The sequence below is a fragment of the Aspergillus alliaceus genome, assembly GCF_009176365.1.
Source record: "Aspergillus alliaceus strain CBS 536.65 unplaced genomic scaffold BDW43scaffold_1, whole genome shotgun sequence".
NCBI classification, from domain to species: domain Eukaryota; kingdom Fungi; phylum Ascomycota; class Eurotiomycetes; order Eurotiales; family Aspergillaceae; genus Aspergillus; species Aspergillus alliaceus.
In genome coordinates, this window is record NW_022474684.1 from 149,017 (window position 1) to 172,062 (window position 23,046).

Consider the following 23,046-nt stretch of genomic DNA (forward strand, 5'->3'; position numbering starts at 1 on the left):
AAAAAATAAATAAATAATCAATAATAATAGTAATAATACCATCAACAATATAACTAGGAATCAGAAGTCAAAATTGCTCTATAGCCACTCCTACAGGAATTACTCACCGACAATTCTTAGGAAGGATTCGGTGTTTGAGGTTAATCTTCCATTCGAAAAATGAGAAAGTATTGTTTAATCAACTATTTAAGACATATGATCGGAATTTCTATTATTACTCTATTATTATTGTTGTTATTATTACAACTACTGTCATTATTGTAGTTCACAGCCTAAGGCTAACAACATACAGCACAGGATTCAATGGCGTGTGATTCCACTCTTGGCTCCATAGGGCCATTCCTTTCTTCCGTCTTCCGTTTATTGATTACGATTAGTTTTAATTTTTTTTAAATTTTTTTTTTTTTTTTCGATCTATCCTACCTATTGTCATCCGATCGTTAATTAAAAAATTTTTACTCCTCTCACAAGCCTACTCGGGCCGTTTTAACTAGAGTAGCGGGGTGACATGGATCATAGTGAGAGGTTGCGACAGAAATCATGCAAATCGGAGATTTTCTTTTTGGGCGCCGCCCTATCGAACGTTGCATGGAGCACACGTATGTATGTATGTCTTAACACCATCAAAGCATAAGGCACACATCTCCATTGCTTAGTTTCTCCCTCCACCCCCGGCCTTATGCATGATGAAGCAATGGGGCCAGGTTTCAAGGGCGGAGAACCCATGCGATTGTTCGGCGATGCCGCGGCAAAAATGAAGTCGAATCCTACCGTCCTGGCGCCAAGGGACACATGATATTGTGATTTGAAACCATGAGTGCAGTAGTCGCAATGGAGAACAAGGACCTAGTCAGCTTGCGGGAAAGTGCTGCGAGTCATATGCGCATCCGGGGTGGAAGGGTTAATTACGATGCTCACTACCATTAGCTCGTAAGTAGGCTGCATGGGATCTCTCTGTTCCTACTTCCACCCAGAAGGTGGTAAGGTACCCTTGGGGTCGACGTGCAGGAGTGTTGATCTAGTGATGGGCTGCGGTAATCAATGAATGGATCGCTTCCTGCCTTTCCGTTTCCGCGTGTGACAAAGCCATCCCCTTATCTTATTTTTGAACAAAGGATGAACAGAGAGAAGAGCGATGCGGGGTATATGGGAGTTTAGACTCACCTGCGTCTGTTGCTCGGGAATGCAGCCAATAAGGCCCGTAACTAGTTGATAAGACCGACAGAAGAGACGGGACGGAGGGAGGACGATAAGCGAGTCAAGAGGAGAGGATATTGTTTCCTTTCTTGATTCCTGTAAATCACTCTGTACTTGACATCAAGATTCAGGGATTACACCGGATCCTTTTCCTTTCAAAGAGGGAGAGGGAGGGAGGACTGAAGCTGGATCCGGGAAGTTAGGCTAACCGACTAGTGTGAAGGTTAGTCAATTAGTCACTTAGTCGACTTGGCGACCGAATTACTAAAGCTACATTAGTCGATCGATATCCTCCGTTCATCTTGCAAGCTGATTGTTGGTCGTGGGGTTTTGGCTGGGCCACGCGCTTGCTTATGCATCCCCTCATACGATCGGTCAATTACGAATCTCTGTCTATCCATGTCAGACTCGCTACCAAACTGTTGGAGAGAAAAGAGTGTGTGTGCGTGCGCGTGTGGCATCAGCCGAAATCCTTGGGCTGCGTTAATAGGCAGAGTGAAGTCCATAGTGCTGGCAATCAACACTGTAATTTCGACAATACGAGGGGACAGCAAGATCAGGGTTTCAATTCAACACATGACCCTCCTCCGTCTATGCATCGTAGTGGGATACACGAGAACCAATGACCAGGTCATTGGGTTTAACTTATAGAGGAAAAAGGTGTACCAGTCGCAGTACAATGACGTTATTCCCAGTACTGAATATTTCCCACACGGCGTGTTGTTTTATCAGCGGCTGCGCCAGTTGGCGACAAGTGGAAGAGAGCAGGCACACCAGTACGTATGTGCAGGAAACACTAACGCGTAGATCCATCTCCTATGCCCAACTCCAAGTATCGTTTTATGATACGCCTGATTGTCACGCCATTCATCTTTTTTTGTTTCTTTCTTTTTCTTTGCTTGTCTTTTCTTTTCATATTTTATTTTTCGCTTCTCTGTCTTCTTGTTGTATTACTTTTTTCAAACCCATGCGAACGTCTAGGGAATAGCATGACGCTACTGTATACTGACGTGGTTTCCAAAAAGTGGTAGTCCATCGAGAGTTCCAATCGTATTGCAAAGATCGTAGCAAACATTGTGACGCAGCGTAATATATTCTACAAAGTCTATGCTGATCTGGAACATTTGAGGATATGTGGGGAGCCACTATCGTGTCATACATTGCACAGTATCGGTGTGTTATCTTAGATTAGCCTAACGTACCTCACGCATGTAGAGAGGAGAGCAATATCATACCCACAGGTAGAAAGGATAACCTATCGTAAGCCAACACTGGAAGAAAAGCCGGATATGATCTTCAAAGGCTGGACTCACCATTAGGCTTAAATTTTTCCGTGTTGAGGGGCTACTGTGGGAATTTACACGTATCCACGATGACTTTAGCTCTTCAGTTGTTGTGATGGTATCCAGAGAGGTCTCGCAACACCTCGTATAAGACCTGTTTCTTTGTTTCGGAGATTACGGGGAAATATTTCAACTAAGGGAAGTGGGCATACCCCAGGAAGGGAAATAGTAAACTAGAGAGAAGATAATCCAAGGGGCTCGTAGTAGATAATGATATAACTCGCTGCACAATTTTGGAGGGACATACATCATACATCCCGATGCGAGTTTATGTATATGCGAAATAAGACAAATGCTACCCCATGAAAGGCAAGGGACTGGATAAAGAAGGTAAAGGACTATATTAGATTATAAAGGATAAACATCCCACGAACAAGGCATCGTTGTTTCTCTCTTCATCTTTTTTTTTTCACTTTGAGTATCAATCAGTAGTTGGATTGGCAATGATCGAAGTCTGGAAGAGACGAAAGTTTAATGCCCCAGAATGACTGATCTATCAAAATGATCTCGAGGTACATTTTATTGGGTATAGACGACGACCGTTCAAGCTCAAGAGATTCTACGATCCCGGGATAACATATCCATGGTACATACTCCGTAGTTAAAGCTAGTTTCCTTCATGTCGCTAAAAGCCCGCCTGAGTACGATTCGCGTCTCCACAGTCCCGCATTTTTCTCTTCTAGCCCTTACGTAGTCCTCCCATATTGAGATCTACAGTCCACCTTAGATAGGATTCAAAGCCCCATGGGTCTTTCCCTTTTTTTTTCCCTCTCTCTATATCTTTTCTTTGTTATGTAGTTGAAAATCGCACAGATATGGGGATATAGTGCTGGACAAGTAATTTTCTGAACCATGTGGGTAGAATTAAAAGGCATAGAGATCAAGGAGATGCTATGGAGGGTGACCTCGGCGTCTAGCACTTTCACTGCAGCTGCAAATGCCATGCAGTGATCATCAAAAGTTTGTTTGTCTCTTGAAGCACAGAAATGATGGCCCATCTTGACTGCACATATCTTACCGCATCCATCCTATCGGACGATGGTATCAAGAGGTTGGTAGTAGATTGAAACTACCCACGTGGGGGTCAAAGAGATGCATCTGCTAATGCTTATAGGAATGGCTTCATTACATTTCATTCCAGGATTGAGTTTCAATTTGATTGTCAATTCCCGGGATCACACCATTGTACGGAGTACAGAGTTCCTATGGGTATCACGATTTCGGATAGACTGCAGTGATTATACGTACCCCCAGTTTTTCAAGTTTAGTGTACTTGGGAACAATATTGATATCTAGTACATAGTACACACATACTAATTAGTGATCACCTAGGGCTTAAGTGTGTAGTAGTCCGTACGCACATACAGTATGTACCTCGCAGGTCCTCGGCAATAACGGGAATAATTTCCTTGGATTATTCCCGAGCAGGAGCAACGCCTACTTCCGACTGATTTCTACTTTCTAGTTGATTCTTTCCTTCAATTCCCCCCTCTCGGTCTGTATGTGGAAGTGTGTACATCCAATATGGGCATAATGCACTCCGTATTGCTCTCATAATTAAAGTGTATCCCTTGCTTACGATTTTCCTTTCTGCATTCTTAACTCTGTTCCCAGGCTCCGCTTCTAATTCGCTCACCGTGCTGTAGGTTTCCTTCAATCTACTGGACCTTTTACCAACTATAGGGACAAGGGTCTGATTCAGTGCGTCGCTTCCCTTGGACCATGACAGGCGCCTGTCAACCGCCAGTACCCTAGTGGTGGCGATCGTAATTGTAATACGGAAACTCTGGGTTGAAATTAGTCCCTACTAGGGAACATGAAGCCAATCATACCGACCGGCTTAGGTGGTACAACCGAAAGCTCCTAAGGAGGTCACTACCTACTACTGGGTAACTCAACCTTAGGAGAACACTGACGGGTATTAACCTGGTACAGCCGAAGAATAGCCCCTGTAAAAAGGATGGGGCATTAGATTAGAATTTCCTTTTGAGTTAGGGGTGCCGATGGTTCATTAGGGAGGGGTGGACTACCTTTTATAGCTCACTACCTTACTACATAAATTCCGGTCGGTCGGCTCCGGAAGCTTTCTTGATAGTAGGGCGTCCATGGATGTAATACTGCTATCCTTAGTAGTATACTACACAATACCAATACGCCCCTCCCGTCGAATACCCTTGCTCTAATAGTATCCCATTCTTCCAAAGGGAATAGATTGCTGAGAATAATACTGTCGCATCAACAATGTGGGATCCCATCATGCAGGGATACTAAACCGTCCATAGGCTAGCGGAATTTTTTCCAAGGAAAAGGCTGTACGCCCTGTCGGCAATGATTGGCCAAGCCTCTAATCTAGAGCCCAAGGCACAGGCAGCTGGAGTGGGGCTCTCCGTTCCCCTCCCCAAATAGTAGTGAGCGTTCAAGTCGGTGGGCAACAAACCTCAGACTAGTCCTTAGTGCTCCGTCCTCCCCCTACCCCAGTTGTTATCGACAAGCCAGACCCAGATGCCTGTCTGCCAATTTTTCATTTTAGGAGACATCTAAATCGGGTATGTAGTACTACTTAGTATTCTTGCCACTACTTCTCTCTTTCTTGAACATCCTGGTACCCCTGTAGTAAGTAGTATCAGTAGTAATTCATGGGTATGGTGGAGTCTACACACTCTCTCTGATTTTCTTTCTTCCGTCTATAAAAATACTTATATTGCCTCCCTTGGCATGCTAACCGTCGAAAGTATTTGCAATGAACAAGGCGCAGGGCCTATTTTCTGTTTTCTAATCTTTTTTCCATGGCCACTATCTGTACATTTGTAAGCATGTACTATATGTATGTATGTAGGTACCTATTCAAAATCAGCCTTCCGAGGTCTGATAATGCTCATGTAACAGAAATAGTTGAGGAAGAAGCCGACAGAAGTTGGATTCAATTCCCTTCCCTCCAACTCTTTCTAGCCTCTGATCCTTTCCACAGCCTTCTGGGATAGGGCAAGTCCAAGCCTTGCAAGCTGTATATCTGTACTGTACAGAGGACGTACACACTAAGTTACATGGATAGGTTCTAGAGGTATTCATGGAGTATGCGCCGTTTAAATTACAGAACGCGGCAAAACTCGATCACGAGAGGAAGCAAGAGGGAGGCAAAAAGGCGAATAAAAAACATAAGAAAAAGGAGAGCTCGAGAGAACCTAAGAATTTCCATGCTGTCAGCTCCTATTCTTTTTTTACTTTTCGTGGCCGAGAGTTATTGCCCCATTTCTCTTTTCCACTTGTATTTTATTCTCGGTTTAACTGCTTTCTTTTCCCTCATTGTCTTCTGTTTTTCAGGCTTCTTCCAGTCGTCTTCTCCATAACGGACTAGAACCACATTTAAGACCGACGTTTGTCTGTATCACCGTCGCAGGACGACTCCACCGATCCCGACAGCTTATTATCGCGATTATTATTATTATTATTATTATTATTTTCTTTTAATCCTTTTTTCCTTTTTTCCTTTTTCCCTTTTCTTTTCTTTTGTTTTAAATTTTTTCATTTAGTTCGATCATAATCTTTTTTCATTCCTTTTTTTCCCTCCTCTCTTACTAGTCTCTCGTCTCGGTCTTTCATTACAATTGATATGATCGTGATTCCTTATATTTAAGGTACATACACTCTACCTAGGAGAGCATCATTTGAATCTATTACTATATATCTACCACCTACTACTACTATAACTCCCGCCACATTATACTTAGAGTAATAAATAATAAATGATAATAATAAACTGATTATTATTGTTGTTATTGTTATTATTACTCTAAGTATAATGCTCCAGTCTGAAATCAGCGACTGCGGTTGCTTTTCCCAATTTGATCCATCGGTCTTCCTGTGACTCGTTGGCCAGAACCTCCCCCAGTCATCGAAGCTGCTGCATGCCTTCTCGGATTTAATTTCTGTGACAGTCTCTCCACTTAATCAAGATTTGACTCCTCTCCTGGTCTTTCTCTTTCTCTCGCGCGCCCTCCTCCCTTTCCGTCTCGCTACTTGATACACTAATTTTCCTCTCCCGAGAGCTGTTTATCTATCTACTCCATTGTCTCCATCTCCATTTCCACCCCAAAGTGGTCGTCTGCTTTGCTATTGATCTTCATTTCACGTCAACACCTGCCCTACATTCATTCTGTTTTTATTTTATTGCGATTGCATTCCATCCCCCCTCTGCCCGCTTGATAATTTTGTGCTATACCTAACTTCCAATTGTTTTGTTATCTACTTAAATCCCCCGTTACCCATTCATCTTGTGTCTCGCTATCTCCACCGCTGTCCGCTCCCCGCTGTTCCTATCAGCGGTTGTCCCGCATTCCCAGGTTGTCTGGAACACCCACCCCTTGGACGCCTGCAACCATGGCACCTGGCGGTGGACGGGACTTCAACTGCTCCTGGGAGCATTGTGGAAAGGTGAATTCATTTTCAGCCCTTTCTCCTCTTCCCTGGACCCCAATCATACTGACAATCTACATAGTCTTTCAATCGCAAGTCGGATCTTTGCAGACATTATCGCATACATACCAACGAGCGACCCTACCACTGTACGGTAGAAAATTGCAACAAGAGCTTTATCCAACGGAGTGCATTAACGGTTCATTCTCGAACGCATACTGGGGAAAAGCCTCATGTTTGTGACCACGAGGGATGCCAAAAAGCGTTTTCTGATGTATGCCTTCACCTTTAATCCCTTGCCCAATTATGGGAATCTCTAACACAGCGCAGTCGTCAAGTTTAGCCCGACACAGGAGGATTCACACAGGGAAGCGGCCTTACATCTGTCAAGAACCGACCTGTGAGAGAAGGTAGAATTGCAATCTACCCCTCAAAACGGCCCCAGTATTAATGTTTCCGTATAGCTTTTGCCGCAAAACAACGTTAACCAAACACCAACATCGTTCGCACCCTCCAGGCACGGTGACTCGTCCGCCATCCGAGGATGCGACTTCTGAACATTCCTACCAGGCGCCTGTTCCCGCCTCGTTACCGAATGATCAATACCTTCTAGCCCAGCAACCTTACTACCCTCACGCTCAAACACCATCTCATGATTTCTACCCGCCCCCGAGTCTTCCAATAACGCCCGTTCCGGTGCAAGACGCGCCACCGATTGTCACTCACAGCGTACCGGTTACATCCCCCGTTGATGTTCAACAAGCGCATTACATGCAACTTATGCAGCAACGCTACGATCCAACCCGCCAGGGATATAGTATTCCACCAGAATTTCAACAACCATTCCCCCCTGTCCCCACGGTGGACGGGCACCCGCTGATAGTCACCTATCCTCATAATTTTCAATATAAACAACACCAAACTCGAATTCTTAACCAACCCGAGGGGACTGACTGGGGCTTCTTGGGAGTGGGTTAAATAATATTACGAGCACGTTCGAGTCCCTTAAGTATCCACTAGCCTCTCGTGCAATCATTGTGCTTTGTCCTTGGGAGATTCGCCAGGGAAAGGCCGGCAAAAATCTTTAGTGTAATTTGGTAGCGTCCCGCCTGGGAACGGTGATACTAACCGTATCGTGTGATGACCTATAACGATATACTTACGAGCGTTCCAATTTGGACAGGTTGTTCGTCAACTATTCCCGCATGCGAGTTGATTTTTTGTTTTCTATTTTGGTTTTATCTCTATTCCTTTTTTCTTCTTTTTTTTTCTGTCTCTCGCAATGCTTGTGACTGATTATATCACTGCTCGTTTCTTCTGTCATTTCTTGCAACCTCTGCGGCTTTTTGGATCGATTCCCCCTGTTTAAAAGGCTAAGGTGAGGCGTTTGTGATACTTGATACCTAAGATGATTTCTTGGCAATCTTTGTGATACGTGTTAGTCTTCATTGCCGATCTCGTCTGTGATTTGAGGCTGGAGACTCCGACCCGGTTTGGGAGATTGAGTCTGGTGTATTTACTGAGGTCTAATTAATTTGAGAACTCTCTCTTTTCGCTCTTTCCTGATTGACCCGAACGAGGCGAGGACCACGATATCCGATGCCTTAGGCAGCACTGCAAGGCTGCAGACCCCCCACCAGCTCCTAATTGCTGTTGCATTTGCACCCAACAACTCAGACTAATCTATCTCCTACTATACTATTACCCCGTACCTTCCGTATCGTGCTGTGGCCATGACGCGGGAGCCACTTACTTGCCGGTTAGTGACGTCGGGGAGATTGAAAATATTATTCCCATCACCGTTCTAAAAGAGAAGTCAGTCTCATTCGCTGCCAACGTTAACCAAGGATCGACGGTCGGAACGGTCGCTGACTCCACTCAGATAGCGTATGAAGGCAGGCCCAGTCAGGTCTCTGAATATCTCTACATGTGTAGAACTAACGCGAGCTAGTCTACTGGACGACGGGGAGTAAATTCCCTTGAACAACACACACACACACACACACACACACACAGAGCTCAATGCCACCGCCACCTGCATGTCGAAATGGATCGACCATACATACCTGCATCGTCAACAAGTTTTATTGGTTTATTTTATCGAAGAAAAATTATCGGGCCGGAAAACAAGGAAAAACGAAATACTTGGAAGGTCCCCTCGGATACCGAGCAATCAGATTATCGTGGATAAAGATTCCGAGGCGAGAGCCTTCATGGTTTCCGAGTACTAATTTAGTTGTTCGATCAGGGGAGATTACTAGTGGGGGCCAAATTTAGTTCCTTGTGAAATTACCGAGGAAAGTCAAGAGAGGTCTCCATTCCAGTCAGTAGTAGTACTTCGCAGGGGCCACTTAGTCCCTGCACTAAAGTCGCTGGTACCGATATTCCCCTTCTAGTTAACAATTTGGTACCGAGATGAATCAGCTAACAACACACGAAACCGCTAGCTATCGGCGGTTATACCGGGATCTAGCAGTCATACTGCATTGGATGACGACGACAGGCCATTGCCAGATGAATGACTTTGTAAGGACTATGTGCGCTACCTTGGCGTTTTGACTGCGGGGTTTGATACGTCTACTCTTGTACCCTCTTTTCAATAAACCCATCCGTGGCTACGACTCGTTACAGCACATGTCTTCTACTACCTAGATATACTGCGACGCATCCAGAGTTATGCGACCTTTTGCAAAACATATCACCTGCAGCTGGATTAAGCAAGGATCCCGAGTCTGAGATACAGAGCGAGTTATCCTATGAGAATTGCTGGAGGTAATTACCGGTTGGACACAGTTATCTGAACACGAAAATAATCCTAGACGCTAGGATACACCCACGCGTTCAAAACCTCACATATGACAGACTAAACGGGTACTGCTGCTACATAACTCGCTTTCCCACTCTGAACTAGCTAGCAACTATCCCGGCCTAATACAAAACCACACAACCAGCGAGGCATTGAACACGACGGTCAGGGGCTACTAGGTCACCAGTAAAAGAATCACCTGTCATATCATATTGTCTGCTCAAGAAGAGTAGCCAAGCGCTTGGGCCAAGCGGGAGTCAAGAGGTAGAAGCCGTACACCAGTTCTGGGAGAGAGGATAGGACATCGAGTGGCCGGTGCAGAATTAACTTCAAGGAATCCCTAACATTATCCACCCCATTCCATGGTACATACACCATCGCCTATTCCAGTTTGGTTTTGACGTTTCCTCCTGGAAAGGTAAGGTTTCCCAACAGTTTGGGCGCCCGTAGAATATTCCCTAATCGCCTGGAGTTGCCTACTTATTGGGTTGGTAGCCCCATGGGATGGATGCACTCTGCGAGTGATATATGTCTGGTTGCCTTTTGCCTCCCACAGACTGCCTTCGATGTATTGTACCGGGCTGTATTGTACAGCCAATCCTCACCGAAACATCAACTTACTCCTAGGTACGTGATGCTCTGGGCTATAATATATATACATAGAAGGCCTTCTCTATAGATCACTAGTTCCAGAAGTACTACGGGATACTCAAACATCTCTACCGAGACAGTGACATACACAAGTATACCAACAATCCGCGACATCCTAACCGAAACCATAGTACAGCAACGACCCATCTCTCGCGCCAGGGTCACTAACGATGACCATCCGGATGATCATTCTATCTAGACCAGCCCATCTGACGGTGGAGCGCCAAATCCATCGACAGACGCGCGGGAAACCAGACTGGCTACTATCGGGGAACTAGCGGCTCATCTATCCTCTCGTTCGGGACGTTCTTTCTCTTCATGTGGGGAATTGACGGGCTCATTTTCGCTGTGGAGATTGTGGCTGTGACCCTCTCTCTGGCGTGAGATGAGTGTATGCGTGGACGGGACGTATGTACCTGGCTATATTGATGAGTGCTTGTTCTCAGCGAGACTGTGAGGTACAGGACTCACTCTCTCATATAGGTACTAGTATATATTAATACCACCTACCATTCTATATCTGGGTTTCTACAGATAGAATAGCCACCGACGTATATGTCTCAAAAAAACTCAAACAAACCGTGACCTTCGAGCCCACGGAACTTAAAAGAAGGTTGACCAGAATCGATCCTCCCATGGGTCAAGGGCTTTCAATCTTGGCACAGTCGGTCAGGCACACCGAAACATAACTACTACCTGTCTCAGAGTAGTCGAGGGTACCATGAACAATGATTGTCTGCTGCTAACTCTATTCGTCTGTAGTATCTATTGTCATTGCCAGTCCGTTCCTCCTTCGTGAAATGAAATTGGAAGATCAACACCAGCAAGGTGGGTCGAGAACTCAACTTCAACCTGTTCGTGTGCCCCGACCAATTACGGAGGGTCCATTGCACTGAAGAGGGTTGTTGTTTTTCCTGTATCTCCGGGAGTGGATCCTTTACGTACGGAGTACTGGCGCCGTAGTATTCCAGGACTAATTTAGTAGTGCTACCCTAGGGGAGTCTAGTCTGTCTGCCGACTCTCCTGGTGGTGTGTTGTGCACACTGCACTATGCACACATATCCATCCTACCTCGACTGTTACTCGATACTACTCGATTAGTGATTCTACTAATTCTAGACAATCACTACTAATTACTACTAGTTAGTCCTTGGTCTTAGGTAAGAGGATGGTGGAGATTGACCAATAAAACAGCATATATTAGTCAATCCTCTCGTGTTCCTCCTCGACCTTCATCCATTCCAATACGCTGGAATTCGGATAGAGGAATCTACTATACATCTTTCCTTGAGCTTGAACTAAGCAAATGAGGATCCGGTCACCACGTTAAATTAGATTTGATATTCTTACAGGGAAAAAAGGCTGCAACTATGCTCATTCTGGCAATTTTAAACGAGGGATATACCATCTAGGGCCCATTGTAAGCGCTCTACAATCTTCTTCTGGACACTGGTGGATGATCGGAAATGAGAGGTAAATTAGTCCCGCTTCATGGCGTGAGGCACTTCTGGTAAACCGTCTTCACACTACGACTCTTTTTACTTTTGAGCTAGACAGTGAGAGGGCTATCTGGATCACAAACACGTCTAGATTCTCGACATGACGCCGGCTATACCCTATGGCGGACAATGGATATCAGAGTTTAAACCGCGTACCTCCCAGGCCAAGGCACGTGTCTCTCGCGAATTTACTTTCCATGCTAACATCTCATGCTCAGATAGCAATAAGGGAATAAACAACCCAGCCAGATGCACTTGACCCATACGTATTGAATACCGAGTTACTCACCCACTATCCTTTCAATATAATCCCCCACGAGCTGTCAATGCAAACGTGGAGCCGGAATAACAAGTGTACCTCTGTACCTGAGCGCTGGCCAACACTCTATAAGCCCCGAACGAAGAATGTAGTCATAACAGATACACTGCAATGAAGGCACGTACGGAGCCTTCCCAGCTTCCGGCAGATGGCCACTCTTCCAACTGATACATATCTTAGAGGTTGAGTATCAGTAAGGGAGACCAGGGCAGTCCCGTGTTTGTTCACCCCGACGAGAAAGAATAAACAATAAGGCCGAGAATACTGTCTCGGCGAGTCCTCTTTCCCCATCTCTCTCCTGTTTGAAGGCCGTATTTCTTTTAGATTGCTTGCGACGGTGCGGTCTAGAATATAGACCGCGTAGTTTGATAGCATATTGATTTTTCATTGGCCTGACCCTTTATCTAGGAATGATACATGGTGATGTGGACTAGGTCGCTGATTAAGAGCTGTCTCTTGTGCTAAAATAGCACAGGGATAGTTGTTCTCTTACTGATCGGAACTGTGTAGGCGATGACTTATTGGGTCGATTCAGGGTAAATGGGAGAGATATTCGGCTGTTTAATAAACTATGTTGTGAAACAAACCCCTTGCTTCATAGTGTTTGACACAGAGCAGAATGGCTCCAGGGCCATTTCTCAATGCTACACGCATGCCAAACAGGATTCGGATGGGCTTTGCTAGCTTAGCAGTGCTTGAATAACTCACGCCTGCTTTTACGAAGCTCAATGGCACAACTACATGGATTAACTATCTACTGGATGGGGCAAACATAACTCTAGTCATACACCATTTAAATATCGTCTTAGATCTATGCCCATACTCGTACACAACCCTATCTCTCGATGTGTACTTTTTATATGTACCGAGTATACCACAACTAAAGTAACGAATTACCAACTCATCACCCCCCGTTCCCGATCGAATCCTCCTCTGATCTGCTCCGGCTTGACCACCTTCCCCTTCAGCACCGTATATCGGACAATATTCTCGCAGTCCTCCGGTCTAACGCGCGCCAGCCAGATCCCCTGCGCCGCGCCCTCCTCCCCTTTCGCCGACGCCTCCTGTTTATCGCCACGATGCCACTCGAAATCGCGACGCCGGTATACAATCACATTCGCAGAATACTTGTGCCCTCCAACATGGCTAATAAAGTAGACCCCAACACCACCGGGCCGCTCATCATCAAGATCACGGTACAATCCTAACGGGCGCAAGTGACGCTCGAATTCTTTCCGAAGCAGAGGCGCAGACTGGCCGCATCGGGCGTCCCTTGTGCGCTGGGAACAGAGGAGGATCACAGCCGCATGAGAACAGGGCCGCGACCGGAGGGGTGTCAACGATAGTAGGTCAGGAGAGGGTGGTAACGGTTGCGATTGATCTTCGGATGCGGATTGCTCAATTGCCCCCGGGAGAGCGCCCAGGGGAGTAGTGGTCGTGGGGGCAGGGCTGACAAAGTATTTGATCAGGTCGGGGGCCAGGGCCGGCGTGACGTGGTCGACGATGGTGAAACTTGGGAGAAGGAGGACGGTCGTGGGTTGCTTTCCTGAGTCGTGGTGGTGGTATTCGTCTGGGACGGGCATGTTGGAGGCAGAGAGTTTCAATTTCTGTGATTGTGCGGTGGCTTAGCAGTGCTCATAAGGATAAGGGTAAAATTTGGGGTTAAGTTGGGACAGGACGTACCCCGTTACTGGGCTCCAGGCCTCCCTTTTCAATGGCTTCCATTACGCTGCCCTGTTCGTCTGCTACATCTCTTACCCAGTCTGTTTTACCAGTCGCAACTAATAGGTGGGTTGCCCAGCCGGTGACATTTGAGTATAGGGTATCCTCGTAGTCGACTTCGAATTTAGCGGGGTACCGGACAGTGCATGAAGCGCAGTCGTGGAGACATTCTTCCCCATCGATGGAGGGATCGACCTTAGTGAATAGTGTGTCGGGGGTAGGGGCGGTTCGGAAATCCTCGACGGACCCGATCTCTTTGGGAGAATCTGATGGAGTTGATCCGAAGAGGGAGGTACCGCGTCGCCAGAGAGCTTGCATTGCGTGGGAAGGATGTTGTTCCAAGGTAAGGAAGTGTTGGGGGTGAATCTGACAAATTGCTATTCTGGAAAAGCAGTATCTTATCAATCACTAATGCCAAGAACGGAACCAATTCCGAACGGGCCGTGATTGGCTGATGGACTATCAATCTTCTTTCTGAATCAGGTTATTAGGGCTGGTCGAATGGGGACGGGGATACACTACTGATCAAGGCCAATGTAAATGCTTCATAGGGTGATTTTAGTAAGAAAGGCGCTACTGCACTATCTCAATCCAATTAGAATAATTAAGACAAACATTAATGGTCATGTTCTATTATTATGTGAACTGCCGTTGAACTTAATGGCGTAGGGCAAATCTGATGGCCCATGGGTATCTACCAAATGTATCACGCTTCCACCAGAACTGCCCGACGCGTTCGACTGGACCTGTCTAAGCGACCGTATTGAGGGCGTCCGAGGCGTGGCCAGCCGGTGCGGATCGAGGTTTCTCGGCCAAACAGGTGACTGATGGCTCTGCTTTCCGGATGTTGTGTAAATTGAGCGGCCCTCCCAGGTCGATGCATTTGATGGCTGTAAACTATTGGTTCGGCCTCGGGAGAATGACTCGCTATCGTCGTGATAATCTACCGTATCGGTCTCTCCTTCCTCGTCCGAAGGCCCGATGATGGACTCGCTATCGTCCCCATGGCTTTCAGCATATATATCGTCCATAATCTGCGTATCCAGCGACTGCATCCCTTTCAAAAGCTCGGCGAATACGTGCATCAACTCCCGAAATTCCGCCTCGTGGAGCTCATGGGATGAAAAGCGCGCGCGCTCATATAGTGCGGTGAATTCCGCACCGATCTCGGGCGGCTTGATAACGTTCAGAACGGTGAGATGTTGCAAGTACTCCCGCACACCCATCGACACTGGTCGGCGTAGGATGTCTACTACTCGTGTGTCCGGGATCGATTGCTCAGCGTCAGGGGCAGAGGAGTTGAACGAGCGGGGGACGGACAAAAAGGGGTCGGGGGGAGCGAGAGAGACCGCTTTGGCTTCGATCAAATTTGGAAGTTCTTGGATCACCGTCCGATACGGCAGGTCGGGCACATCGGGAGATGCAGGAGAAGACCATCCCGGGTGTTCGACATCGCCCCAAGGAGGGCGATCACGGTCTATTAGGAGCATAGGGTAGTCGGCAAAGTTCTCTCCATCTGCAGTTGTATCCCTTGGTCTGGCTTGATAAGCGATGATAGCACTGCGAGCAAGACCCTCAACCACCAGTCGCCTCACGCTCTTCCCGACGTCTTCCTTCTCGACCGGGATCCATGCTTTGGGAATACCTGCTAAGGCACTGCGATTGGTATAAATCCGGGTTGCGTAGATCAGCGCCGCTAGTATAAACGTCACGATGTAGCCACCGCTAATAATGAAGATATTTGTGAGTCGCGATGTAATGTAGCACTGGTAGATCGCGTCCGCTGGGGTCAGGACTATGAGACAGAAGAGGACAACCGAGAGAACAATGAAGACAGTGTAATTAAGGATGCGGTAGAAATTCCAGGCCATAATATCGTGCGCAACATATTGCGCATCGCAGCCTGTGCGCTTGTCGCTACCTCAACTGTCTTTGATCATGAAAGCATGGGTTGGACAATAAATGGAAGGAATAGAAGAATAGTTGGCTGGCAGGCCGACCGACAGGGTCACGTGCTACGCGAAGCTGACCCAAATTAAGGGGCCGTCTCTATGAAAGTCGTTCTATATGGGACTACGATCCTCCGTACAGCAAGTTTAAGGGGTCATAAATAGAAAGAAAAGCACGGGCTCTGGGAAATAAGCTGACTCCCGTTCATATAATACTAGCCTTAAATCTATATTCATGATGTTAACTCATGTACTAACGCGTCAGTTCGCTTAGTCGTCAGCAACTGCTACCTCGTCTTCCCATTGAGCTTTGAGGGCCTCTCCCCGCGCACGGCGGATAACCCTTTCAATGCCATCAAGACCCTTCTTCAGCACATCCATCTTCGGTCCGTAACTCAGACGGACAAAGTGGTGGCAAGGGCTGTCAAACAGGTCTCTTCTCTTGGCCGGGTTCAGGTCGAAGAAGATACCAGGCACCACAATGACCTTCTCAGTCAGGAGGGCGTTGAAGAAGTTCAGACCGTCGGAGATGTTCGCCTCTTTGGGAAGCGGGGGCTCCAAAGAAGTCAAATCAAGCCAAATGTAGAAGGTGGCTTGAGGAACGTCCTGGATACGGAATCCAATTTCTCTCAAGCGCTGGACAACGAAATCTCTCTTTTCACGGAAATGCTGCTGGAGGGCCTTCATCTCCGCGCGTACCAGCGACGGCTCGAGCATAGGAATGGCGGCTTCCTGGAACGGCACGTTGGCACCTCCGTCCAGGTAGGAACCAGCGGAACCAAGGGCGTCAACGAACTCCTTGGGACCGACAACCCAGGCGATACGCCAACCAGGCAGACGGAAACGCTTCGTGAGGCCATCAATGAGCAGGACATCTGTCAAGGTTAGCATGGGAAAATCACACGTAGTTTCTGGGAGCTAGCCAACCATCTTGATTTACGTCCTCCACATTTGTAGCACCACTGAGAGTTGTGCCGTCACAGTCGGTGGTGTAATTGTAGCCTCCATAGAATTCGTCCAAAATCAACGTTGCGCGATCTCTGCAGATGTCTTGGATTTTAGCCAGCTCCTCGCTGGAAACAAAGTGTCCAGTCGGATTACGGGGATTCGATGTCAAGAGCACCTGAGTACCACGTGCGATTTCCTCTGCGATCTTGTCGGGGTGAATATGATAATGGTCATTCTGGGAGAGGGGAATGGGGATAGGAGCGATCTAGAAGATGGTTTGTGAGCTATCGTGATACAGACAAAGTCTGTATGTGCAGCCTGCGCTGCGGGAGAGACCACTAATAACCCAATGCTTACATTTTTGAACAGGGTCAACATCTCAGAATACGCAGAGTAGTCGGGAATGGGGAAGGACAGGTACGAATTGCCCAGGATGGCTGCAATTCGAATCAAACCCGCACGCCCACCGGGGACAATGCAGACATTCTCCCAAGTGTACTGGCTTTCCTTGCCCTGACGGTAATGCTCATTATACAACCGAGCGACAGCCGCGCGGAGGGGCTTGATACCGGCCGTGGGGCCGTACTCACGCGCAGCAGAGGTGATGGGAATGCTCGTGGGGCGAGGGAAACTGCCTTCGATCTCATCGTCGGCTTCAGGGGCACCTTGTCCCAGGTTCGCCCATGCGGAGGGATCCTCTGCGTAGCCGTGTTCAGTCGCACGTTCTGTACACCAGACAACACCGGTTGAGGCACGTGAGGCATCGAGACCAGCATGGGGACGGTGGCCTTCGTGAGCACTTCGGAATTGACGGTGAGTTTCTGATCGGAGTTCTGTAAAGGTGTGTTTTGTTAGTTGGAATGTTCGCGATGATTTGATTTGATATGAGTTTTTTTATTGGGAACCCCTCATTCCGCTGGTACTACAAACATGCTTAACACCAATTAGAAAATGAGAACAACGCACCATTCTCCGACAACTCCTTGCCCAGCGAAAATCGCCTGTTGGAAGGACGCAAAATGCTCACGCGACGTCCGGAAAATGACATGATTACTGCTTGGCAACAATGCAGAAATGTTGATGCGAGGGATTAAAAGTAGTTTGATAGATTTATGCGTTTTCTTGGCTCTCAGAACAAGAGTATAGAATAGAAAAAGAAATGAAAACTCAAGGGCGCCCAGAATGAGGAGTAAGCAATAATTCTATATAGATCAAAAAGAAAAGCAGGGCATCGACCGTGACCGGCGTTGTTAAATATGAAGGTAAAAGAAAAAGAAAAGAGGACGGCAAGATGAATGAATGGCCATTTTAAGGCTCGCAAACGCCCTCTCTCAGGCATCTTTCTGTCGACTCCAATTTTACCTTTGGAGAGACTTAGCCCGACCCCAAAGTACTATGGATCGAACCAATGATAAAAAGATTATATCCCGCACTAGATAATCCCTCAATATGGAACATAGTCCTCGGCCGTTGGGCTCCTATTCACCTTAGAGGGATCGATCTCCGTCAGCACTGGCCGCATCGCCTAGACGAAGGTTGAAAAATGTCTCATCAGCGTAAAGAGAGGAGGGGGGGAAGGTCTCCCCCTATTCTATTATATTCTATACTGTCTATGACTTACGTACGGAGTGTTGTTACATTATTATTATGAGCCGACTTAGGACGTAGGGGGAATCGGGACGGTATTCGGGCCTGAAAAGCGGTTGCGGTGCCGATGGTCTGGATTGCTTCCCGATCAGGGGAGGCGCCGGTGGGGCTCTTCGGATTCCATCCGATGGGCTATAATTAATTCTTGTCTTTCTATCCCGAAGTCGCACTTCCAATAATTTGGGGATTCGTTTTTCCTATTCACTCACTCAAAACGGAAACAATTCGCCTAGTCTATGCCAGCCTACCCAACCCAACCCCAAATTGATGCAAACATGAAAAGGAAAGAAAGCGAAACATAGAAATACCCGCTCAAACTCGCGACCCAAGTCCAACATCAGAAGAGCCAGCCCTGGAAATACAAGCTCACTATACATCTCATCTCTTTAACCTGGAAATCGGTCTGTTCAATAGAACAGCAGTATACGTACATACATCATGCAGTCATTGCCCACACACAGGGACGGAAGGGGCTTGAACAAAGTTAAATAAAAGTCAGTCATCATAAGCATCTCACCCGACAAGAGGGCCCCGGATAAAATGCACTTGGTTAGGTTGAAGATCAACATCAAACAGCTCCCGATAACACACCATAGTGGTTACAGGAAAGGAGGTCAAGAAGGAAATAAGAAGAAAGAAAAAGAAAAGAAAGGAAAGGAAGGAAAAAGAGAAACAGAATATAAAAAACCGAACCCAGCCCCTTTCCCTTTTCTTTTGTTCATAAAATTTGGACCAATGGCTCCTCAATAGTCCTCAAGCCAATCCAGTTGGAAATGAGTTGCAGAAAACCTGTAACAACGCCGGCAATTCCTAAATAGACGCCTCTTCTTTCCTTCCATCTCCGTAGACAACCAGAGCGAAAGGGGGAATTTTAAATAGCAAAAGAAAATAGAAGAAGAAAAGGTAAAGAAATGAGGTGAGAAGAGAAGAGAATAGATAGAACATAGTAAAGAAAACATGACAAAGAGCGCTTCGCTTCAGGTATATTGCATTTAATTCTCGACTGCTTGGCAATAGAGTTGAATTTCGCCAACTTGACCTCGGGTAAGCATGTCACGATGTTGCTCCCGCCACTCCATAAATGCCAACTGAACGGCCTCATCGCTGTCAATAGTGACGAAATCTCCGTCCTCATCGCGGTAACGTAATCTGACCGATTTGCTCCCAATGGACAGATTAGTGAACCGGGCTAGCTTCGCATCGACTCGATCTGTAAGGGATCGGAACATAATGTTGCTAGCGATCACCAACGTGACATAGTTATCGTCGAAGTTAACCTTGGCTTTGAGTTGGGTTGGCATGAGAGGCTCCTCGTCGGGTTCGTGGCTCAGTGGGGATGTAGGATGGTCCGAAGCCGGCTGATTCGCTCGAGATTCAGAATACTGAGGCTCATGGAAATGCGTGTGTTGTCCACTAATGGTATTTCCGTTTCGGCTAGGGAGACTAGTATTGGTTGGTGAATTGGCTTGGCTCCTATTGACAGGTGCCTTCATGCTGGCCATGTGAGCAGGGATCGGCGGTACGGGCACATTGTCGACTGTCTGCATTGTGTGCGCGCCCATGTACCGACGCGATTCAGGATTGTGATGATGTATGTCCGGGCTACTCGCAGAACGCATCCGCTGTGCCATGCCATTAGAAGTACCAGACATAGGAGGCAAGGAAGGACGCTGAGCCCCCCGCCCGTTGGGTGCTCCACTAAAATAGGGATTCTGGTTTGAGCCGTCCCGAGAAACACCACGAGACAATGCGGGTGCAGTATACCGATTGGGTTCTTCGTTCCAAGTACTGCCTGGTGTCTGGCGGCCGTACGAATAACCAGTGGACTGCGAGCTTGACCTTGTGGATGGCGTCTCGACAACAGGAGAAAAGTAAGAGTTGGCGTTTCTCTCAGCCGGTGACATACTGCCACTGGGGAATTGTGTGTGCACAGAAAGATTCGGATCTGGCATGGGGAAGCGATGCGGGCGATTAGTTGACAAAGGCGGGCCGGAGCCACCACTTCCGCCCGTTGCGGACCGCGTCCGGAGACTGGTGCTCGATGCATTTCGACTCATGGGAAATTCGGAGAAGAAACCAGCCTCCTTAGTTGCCTGCTCTTCGGCATCATATTCTTGTTGGTACGGATTAGGCATGTTCGCCATGTTCCTCATGTACGTGAATTCGGTCTCCGATGTACCGGTATTCCGTGCGCTGCGATGTTCTGCTTGAATTGCTCTTTGATTGTCAATGTCCTTGTACCATTTGCGCATAGAATCTTCGTTATTATAACGAATTATAAAGTTGTCCACTACGCCTGGATCACCTTTCCAGAAGATTTGAATCCGATAAGATCCTGCAAACCAGTGTCAGTTCAGTCCAAGACATTTGAGGATGAGGGCCAGAGTCTCGTACCCGGCTTCTGAATGCAAACTATATCAGTTACGTTTGCCATGTAGATACGGCCCTTAAGTTGGAGGCGTGGCTTTCCTTTAACAGTGGCTGCCGGCTTATCTTTGCCCACCATGAGTTTCGTTTTCTGTTTGTTCGGGTTGATATCTTTGCAGCAGAGGAGGATGCGTTCGAAAAGATAGATATGATACTAGACTCAAAGAATGGGGTAAACACCCCGAGCAAAGTCAGCAATCATATTATTCAGTGTATTTAACTTCCGGATCCGTGGTTGTAATATATAGCAACACGAAGCCAACGGACAAGGAGAGGTAAACAGAGATACCATCAAACAAAATGCGATTGTGCAGATCACTGCTCATCTCTCCGATGAGTAGACCGCTTCCAAAGACAGGATAATGTGTTTGGGGGAGGGTTGTATGAGGACAGGCGACGGAAAGGGAACAAACCTCTCTTTCTGAATCTTTGCCATTGTCTCCCTTCAAAACAGTGAATGTACCGTATCGAAGCAATTCACCAAACGAATCTATTTTGAGCGACTTCCAGTCGTCTACCCGTTCATCAAGTTCGACGAAGGCGGAGGCCAGATGTTCTTTATCAATAGCATCATTTGCAGAATCGAGGACACACTGGATAGCGTCGATAGCACGGGTAATATCAGTCTGCAGATCCGGGTTTTCAGTCTGCTTACGCAGTTCCTAATATCCAAGGTTAGAACCACACGACCGACAAGGACGCTCGAGAACACAGAATACTCACCGAAAGCATCAAAGGATATTTGGTCAGCCGCTGAAAAGGCTTGACAAAGAACCCATTTAGTGTCGAGGGTTGGGCAACCATTTGCTTCAAGTCAATAGTCCTCGGGGCTGTATGGATCTTGTCCCACTCCTTTAGGCAAGCTTCGTCGCAACGCATCTGGTTGGCGATAAACGGTTCGTACTGCCTGAAAGCTTCCTCGTGTTGGATAAACAACTTGCCCCAGTTCTGTCTTTCTTCCGGCAAGGCGTAGTGCTGCTCAATGCGAATTAAGAATCGTTGGGCGAAATCAAGGAGGTTGTTTAGATTTAAGAAGATTTGATGGCTAGCATCGCCAGTCAGAGCCCCCGTCTCCTCCAGCTCCTTCTTGAGCGCTTGCAGATTCTGAAGATGGTGGACATAGTCGCGCTCCGTCTCCAACAGCTCCTTCAAAATGTGCTCTCGCTTGGTAAGTTTTACGGCTCCCTTTTCCGGGGCGCGGGACGGGACATCGGAAGTTCGCTTCAGCTGACCCTGCATTTCTAAAATATCTAACACCCGGTTCACCATCTTGATCACTTTGATAAATCCGGTTGTACTCTCACCATACAAGTCGGTGATGAGGAAGCAGTCTTGCTGGGGGAACCCCAACTCCTTCAGAGACGCCTGAAGGAACTTGAAAGTGGCGGCTTTGGGGCGTTTGGCTTCGGGGATTTTTTCGGGATCGACCTCGAGGTATTCTTCGGGGCTTGAGGCGTTATAGATGGTCAACAAGGGGTACCCATTCCGGAGGCAATTCCATAGCGACGCCACAGGGTCGGTGTTTCCCTGGGCTAGATCTTCTTCCTCCATCTCTTGCAAGTGGGCTTCAAAGTTTGGGAGTTCTCCGAGTCGCTTTTTGAGGTTGACGCAGCTTTGATAGATCGACTCACCGCCGCGGCGGTTGATGATATTGTCCTCGGCGATAGGACCGCCGTTCATGCCTGCGGTCTCCGCCATTTCGACTACCGGCCGACTAGGACCGTGCGGGGAAACACCAACAGCTGTATGGGGAAGATGATTCAAATCTGCGCAGTAGACCAACGAAGGGAAGGAGCGGGTAGAAACGACGACAGACGGGGTGGTTGTACAAGAATAACGTCGAGCATGGATTACAGACTGCGAGCCGGTGGACCGATGCGGGATGAATGGCGCAAGCGAGCAGCTAAGGAGTGAGTGGAGATAGTGGTACGTTAACTATCCCTAAAGCTGAGTCAAACGACGGTTCCGTGTCTGGACTCTCCAGTCAGTTGGTTGGTTAGAAAAGTAAAAAGAAAAGAAAAAAAAAAAAGTAAAATGTATACTTCGTAAATACCCTGGTCAAGGGTAAATGAAGCGGTCGTCTCTTCTTTTCTAAATTTTTCTTTTTCTTTTTCTGGGGGGGGGG

General features: G+C 47.3%; 5 protein-coding genes across 5 annotated transcripts in view; 2 read left to right on the top strand and 3 right to left on the bottom strand.

Moving 5' to 3' along the window:
- The first annotated feature begins 1,381 nt into the window (after positions 1 to 1,381).
- Positions 1,382 to 2,356, top strand: BDW43DRAFT_257611 (uncharacterized protein). Its single transcript, XM_032039906.1, has 2 exons — positions 1,382 to 1,420; positions 1,477 to 2,356. Exon 2 carries the CDS (start codon positions 1,820 to 1,822, stop codon positions 2,183 to 2,185), a length of 366 nt encoding a protein of 121 aa, XP_031906168.1. The 5' UTR covers positions 1,382 to 1,420; positions 1,477 to 1,819; the 3' UTR covers positions 2,186 to 2,356.
- A 4,561-nt stretch (positions 2,357 to 6,917) lies between these two features.
- On the top strand, positions 6,918 to 8,550 carry BDW43DRAFT_317630 (putative C2H2 finger domain protein; the record flags this gene model as incomplete). The annotated part of the gene is made up of 4 exons (XM_032048559.1): positions 6,918 to 6,971; positions 7,036 to 7,227; positions 7,284 to 7,363; positions 7,418 to 8,550. 4 exons carry the CDS (start codon positions 6,918 to 6,920, stop codon positions 7,929 to 7,931), a joined length of 840 nt encoding a protein of 279 aa, XP_031906169.1. The 3' UTR covers positions 7,932 to 8,550.
- Positions 8,551 to 12,862: 4,312 nt separating this feature from the next.
- On the bottom strand, positions 12,863 to 14,467 carry BDW43DRAFT_757 (sucrase/ferredoxin-like domain-containing protein). Its single transcript, XM_032050479.1, has 2 exons — positions 13,912 to 14,467; positions 12,863 to 13,835 (listed from the first exon to the last, which is right to left on the bottom strand). Exons 1-2 carry the CDS (start codon positions 14,266 to 14,268, stop codon positions 13,122 to 13,124), a joined length of 1,071 nt encoding a protein of 356 aa, XP_031906170.1. The 5' UTR covers positions 14,269 to 14,467; the 3' UTR covers positions 12,863 to 13,121.
- A 106-nt stretch (positions 14,468 to 14,573) lies between these two features.
- On the bottom strand, positions 14,574 to 17,895 carry BDW43DRAFT_295813 (putative aminotransferase, classes I and II; the record flags this gene model as incomplete). The annotated part of the gene is made up of 5 exons (XM_032044112.1): positions 14,574 to 15,860; positions 16,191 to 16,774; positions 16,827 to 17,112; positions 17,205 to 17,680; positions 17,814 to 17,895. 5 exons carry the CDS (start codon positions 17,893 to 17,895, stop codon positions 14,574 to 14,576), a joined length of 2,715 nt encoding a protein of 904 aa, XP_031906171.1.
- Positions 17,896 to 19,365: 1,470 nt separating this feature from the next.
- BDW43DRAFT_902 (Rho family guanine nucleotide exchange factor CDC24) overlaps positions 19,366 to 23,046 on the bottom strand; it is a 3,798-nt gene continuing 117 nt past the window's right edge. The window contains exons 2-5 of the mRNA XM_032050679.1: positions 21,645 to 22,862; positions 21,335 to 21,583; positions 20,889 to 21,075; positions 19,366 to 20,829 (exon numbers count right to left, since the gene is read on the bottom strand). Of these exons, the coding sequence (XP_031906172.1) occupies positions 19,487 to 20,829; positions 20,889 to 21,075; positions 21,335 to 21,583; positions 21,645 to 22,619 (2,754 nt within the window). The 5' untranslated portion in view covers positions 22,620 to 22,862 and the 3' untranslated portion in view covers positions 19,366 to 19,486. The remainder of the gene's footprint in view (positions 20,830 to 20,888; positions 21,076 to 21,334; positions 21,584 to 21,644; positions 22,863 to 23,046) is intronic.